The sequence below is a fragment of the Arachis ipaensis genome, chromosome B03 (assembly GCF_000816755.2).
Source record: "Arachis ipaensis cultivar K30076 chromosome B03, Araip1.1, whole genome shotgun sequence".
NCBI classification, from domain to species: domain Eukaryota; kingdom Viridiplantae; phylum Streptophyta; class Magnoliopsida; order Fabales; family Fabaceae; genus Arachis; species Arachis ipaensis.
The window spans coordinates 18,748,501-18,754,431 of record NC_029787.2 but is presented as its reverse complement, the minus strand read 5'-3'; the positions used below and the strand labels follow the sequence as shown (position 1 = coordinate 18,754,431).

General features: G+C 35.9%; 1 protein-coding gene across 1 annotated transcript; it reads left to right on the top strand.

Moving 5' to 3' along the window:
• LOC107629936 (beta-amylase-like) lies at positions 591-3,886 on the top strand (the record flags this gene model as incomplete). Its single annotated transcript, XM_016332886.2, is given in 7 exon segments — positions 591-605; positions 1,095-1,493; positions 2,131-2,295; positions 2,513-2,776; positions 3,018-3,204; positions 3,207-3,433; positions 3,519-3,886. Coding segments are annotated over 7 exon segments (1,410 nt in total), but the record flags the coding sequence as incomplete, so codon positions are not given.

Below are 5,931 nucleotides of genomic sequence, written 5' to 3'. Positions count from 1 at the left end.
GTGGGGTGGGGTTGGGTTGGGGTGGATTATGTTTTTATTTTTTAGTTTATTTTTTATTTTTTTTATTAATTAACTAAGGATAATTTAGTCAAAAAATAAAATTGAGATAAAAAAAGAAAATTTTATAACGTTTTGTAATGTTGGAGATGATTTTAATAACAAAAAAAGGTTCGACACGAATTTAATTTTCACTCCAGACCTTAACAACGAAATTAGTACTTAACCCAAAAAAATATTATCACATTGCACGACTAGAAAATGTTGAGTCCACAGTCCAAATTCATATTCCAAACTAATTACTTTCTGATTTCTTCACCAAAAGAAAAGAAATTGGATTGTCATAACGGCCCCATGGGCCCTCAACACGGTAGGAAATGAAGCCACCAAATGCTACTTCTTTATTATTTTCCTCACTATATAAGCACCTGCTTGGTTAGTGGTTCGTCACCCTCTCAACAAGTACCTTCTACGTAACAGACATACACATTTTCCATCTTTATATACATCACACTACTCAGTTCTTAAAGGGACAAAAAGGCAGCAAAATGGGCACTTCTAATCCTAACATGCTGCTAAATTATGTTCCGGTTTATGTCATGCTCCCAGTAAGTCATACACATTACTGGTTTATCCATGCCTTCACCATTATTTAATCATATCACATATTCATATTATATCAACAAATATTATTGAAACTTACATTCAACATATATATAGCAGTAATAATTGCACTTACTCGCTTTTCTACTCATTCTCAAGCTCCTCAGAAGTGATAGGTGCACCCAAAAAATTAGTCATTGTGTATTTGTGTATAAATACATGTATTGTTTAACTTGTTTTCAATGTATATTTTGTATTTTGAACATATATTTTATAAGTAGTTAATTTTTGGTGCACACTTAGTATGGTTGTATTTCCTACACTCCCACTCAATCTCACCCCTGTCTCTTATTTCTCTCTTAGCTATATCTATCTTCTCCTGCCTCTCTCTCTGAGTTGATATACTCGTTATGAGGATGAGTCATTATAACATTATGCTATAACAATTAACTTGTTTTTGTTGTTTATCTTTCCAAAAACAACTTCTTCATCAGCTAGGAGTCGTGAATGTGAACAATGTGTTTGAAGATCCAGAAGGCCTAAAGAAACAACTATTGCAGCTAAAGGAAGCAGGCGTTGATGGCGTGATGGTTGATGTGTGGTGGGGGATCATAGAACTGAAGGGTCCAAAACAATATGATTGGGGGGCATATAGGAGCTTGTTCAAGCTGGTTCAAGAATGTGGCCTGAAACTGCAGGCAATAATGTCATTCCATCAATGTGGAGGAAATGTAGGAGATATTGTCAATATCCCAATTCCAAAATGGGTGCTTGAGATTGGAGATTCGGATCCTGATATCTTTTACACCAATAGATCAGGTAACAGGAACATAGAGTATCTCAATATTGGTGTGGATAACCTCCCTCTTTTCCATGGTAGAACAGCCATCCAGGTAATCTATCTCTATTTTTTATGAGCTCAAATATGTTTCTTGATATTTGAAAGTTGAAAATATAGTAGTTCTTTTATTGTTCTCTTTCGTTGTTCTATCATAAATTTTTTGGTTCAAGTCCTTTAAAAATAAAATAGAGCAAGCCCTTTAATTTAAAGGATTAAGGTCTATTATATTATTGTTCTTATTTTCTGTTTCATTCCTATGTTTTTATATTTCCAAAATTTTAAACGGGGAAAAAGAGAAATAGGTTAATAGAAGGTAGTGTGTTTGAAAAAGTTGTATAATTGAAACTATTAATTACTCATTTGACTAATTGTTTTCTATACAATTGATTACTTGATTGTACAAAGATCAATTTATGTTTATATATTTTAGGAGAGTAATTTTAACTGTACAGGCTTAAGAATAATGGTTCAGCTAATCAAATTTCCAACATGTTTGAACTTATTGCCTTAGAGGAAGACCTAAGAAGACCATCCATGAGGTGGTCAAACGAGATCTACACGTAAACGGTCTCTCTGTAGACATGATACATGACAGAGCACAATGGCGTCGTTTGATTCATGTAGCCGACCCCACTTAGTGGGACAAGGCTTTGTTGTTGTTGTTGTTTGAACTTATTGCCTTACTACAGATATACAGTGATTACATGAAGAGTTTCAAGGAAAACATGTCAGATTTTATAGAATCCGGACTAATTATAGACATTGAAGTTGGGCTTGGACCAGCAGGAGAGCTAAGATTCCCTTCTTATCCACAAAGTCAAGGATGGGAATTTCCTGGTATTGGGGAGTTTCAGGTGAGTCTGATCAAATGGTATAAATTTTTAGCATGATTTTACCATTAGATGATTTTGGCGCATTTATGTTATTTTCGACTTTCAAAGCATAGAACAAGATTGTTTATCATCCAATATGGGATTGTAGCACTTAAATCATCACAAATATGAAATTATGCAATGCTTTTCAAATGTTTTAATGTACCTATTAAAGCATCATAAATATGAAACTATGCAGTGCTATGACAAATATTTGAAGGCAGAGTTTAAAGCTGCTGCAGCTAAAGCTGGCCATGCTGAATGGGAACTGCCAGATGATGCAGGGTCTTACAATGATGTACCAGAATCTACTGAGTTCTTCAAATCAAATGGCACATACCTCACTGAGAAAGGGAAGTTCTTCTTAACCTGGTATTCCAACAAATTGCTGATCCATGGCGATCAGATCCTAGAGGAAGCCACCAAAGCTTTCCAGGGCTGCAATGTCACGATAGCAATTAAAGTAAATTTCACAACACCTCAATCAACATTCTCCTTAATTTTTTAGTTCAACTGTTATTCACCTCAGTTTAATTTTTTAGTTTAAGTAAAAGTTTCACAGTATTACCAACTATAAGTTTTCCATTCAATTTCCGAAGCAACAATGCATGATTGAATGTCGACGAAATTTTTTTAAAATTTATACTACATAGAAACAAAATCCTAGTATAACCTCTAACCATGAGAACATGACTTGACAACAGGTCTCTGGAATTCATTGGTGGTACAAATCTGAAAGTCATGCTGCTGAGCTCACTGCTGGATATTACAACCTTCAAGATAGAGATGGGTACCGTCCTATTGCAAGGATGCTGACTCGTCATCATGCCATTTTGAACTTCACATGTCTTGAGATGAGGGACTCGGAACAAAGCTCTGATGCAAAGAGCGCACTTGGAGAGAAAAAATTGAAGTTGCTGGTGAAAATGCACTGCCAAGGTATGATGCTGCAGCTTACAACCAAATGATACTGAATGCTAGACCAAATGGTGTCAACAAAAATGGCCCCCCAAAACTAAGCATGTATGGGATAACGTATCTCCGTCTTTCGGATGAACTACTGCAAAAATCAAATTTTGCTATATTCAAAAAATTCGTGCTAAAGATGCATGCAGATCAGGTGATATGCTTTCATTTCATAAATGATCTTAAAATGGTTTCATAATATGCAGCCTCCTAACCTCTTAAAATGGTTCAAATTGTAGGATTATGTTGAAGATCCTAACCAGTATAATCATGTCATAATTCCACTGAAGCCATCAGGACCGAAAATTCCCCTTGAGGAAATTCTTGAAGCAACCAAACCAATACCACCATTCCCCTGGGACTCAGAGACAGACATGAAAGTTGATGGCTGAACTAAAGATTTAAGATATGATCACAAAAATCAGCTGGAACTAGAATTAGTTATGATAATGAATAAAGCAGCTGTTGAGCTGCATATGCAATGCTAATGATATGATGATGCAAGAATGTAGCAATGTCTATGCCTTTAGACATATATACCGTGTGTACTTGTATTGTATGAGTTATTTTGAATCTATGAATCTAATAAACTATTTTGCTATACCTACATTAACAGCTACCATCACAATTCAAAATACAGATATCTCATATCTCCATCTTAAAAATAGTGAAGCCTAATAATATTCCAATCTCATATGAGCATTTTTTAGGAATAGTTAAGCACTTTATAATCTTGTAACTGTATTACCAAAATGTGATTGAATATTTACTTATTTAGCCAATGGATTCATATTGACACAAGTGAATCTAAATAGGAAATTGAAGTTCTGGAAACACTCAGTGTCAATCACCACAATAAGGTCAAAAGCTTCAGGAAAAGGAGACGGGTTTAATTCTCAAACTAACATCACCCAGATTAGAGCTTGAATTTGTGGTTGGCTGGTTGCTGAGTCTTTAGCTCTGAAATACATTATTTTAATTCACCACCCTATTCAAGATCTTATATATAGAATGAAAAGTTCCATCTTAAATAAATATCAGACCCCAACCTATTAACCATCACCAAAGCATGAACCTTTTAATTTATACGCATCTCACCAAAGAAAGATTACCACACGCCTTGAGAACAGAAGGGTAGGTGAAATTATCAGCCTTGACACCAAAACTCAACATCTCATGTACATAAAAAGGGGTCCTCGACGGAAAACCGTTACAAGTATTAGCCCTTATTAATTACTATTGAGTTCCACAGAAAGGAGCTCTGCAGCGAAATATCGTGGAACACATGGTGTGCTTCTCTCATTTGAGCACGCGAAGCATAGCTATTGGCAAGCAGCGAGGTTTGTTCTGAGATAGGTGTTGTAAAGGAGGGTGCCACAGGTGATGACGTGGCAGTGGAGATGTTTGGCGTGTGAGAGGGACTAGGAGTTGGTGAGGGACTGAAGCATGGTTCGGCATTGGAGAGATGGAAGAGGAAAAGTGTGAGGTACGAGAGAAGGAGGCCGTTGCACTTAGGGGTGTGCATGGCCCGGTCCGGCTCAAAGATTCGGCCCGGTCCAATATTTGAGGAGCTAATCTAATATGATTTTACTGAGTCTAAAGTCGGATAAAAATCTCAAAAATAGACTCGGTTATTATTTTGGATCGGGTCTGGGCCATGGCTCGGGTCATCCAAAATTGGTCCGGTGGTCCGGTTATCATACACAATTAATATTTTGTGTTATTAATGATAGATGATGGTTATTTTTATGTGAAATTTAAGTATTGTAAACCTTAATATTTTGTGTTATTAGTTATTATTGTTATAAAATAACTAAATAAGAAAGAGGTAACAAATAAAATAAAAAAATATAAAGAGAGAGATATTAATAGTGTAGAAAGAAAGAAGAGAATGTTTATTGTTACTATGTGTTTTTATTCAGAGGCTTAAGCCTCTATTTATAGGTACACATGATGACATTTTTCAAACTACAATAAATGGAGTCATCCTTGATAAACCAAGCAACATTGAAAATGGGCATCCACATAAGGTCTTATCACAACACTCCCCTTGGATAACCATTTAGGATTATTGCCTCGTTAAAACCTTACTAAAGAAAAATCCAGTGAGGAAAAAACCTTAGTGTAGGAAAAAGAGTACAATATCCTTTAGTGATAGGGACTGCCTCATTAAAAACCTTGTCAAGAAAAACCCAATGGGAAAAAACCTGACCAAGGAAAAAGAGTACAGTTTCCCCCTCTTGTCGACATCAGTTGATGTCTCGAAATTGGCGCATCCCAATCTCATGTACCAATCTTTCAAAGGAAGATTTTGGGAGTGACTTTGTGAATAAATCTGCCAGATTATCACTTGAGCGGATCTGTTGGACATCAATTGTCCTTTGATTTTGAAGATCATGAGTGAAGAAGAATTTGGGAGAAATATGTTTTGTTCTATCACCTTTGATATATCCGCCTTTAAGTTGAGCAATGCATGCGGTATTATCTTCAAACAGGACAGTTAGAGCTATCTTCTGATCAATCAGTCCACATGATGACAGAATATATTGGATCACACTCCTCAGCCAAAAACACTCGCGACTAGTTTCATGTATCACTAGTATTTCAGCATGATTAGAGGATGTTGCAGCAATCGTCTGTTTTGTGGACCTC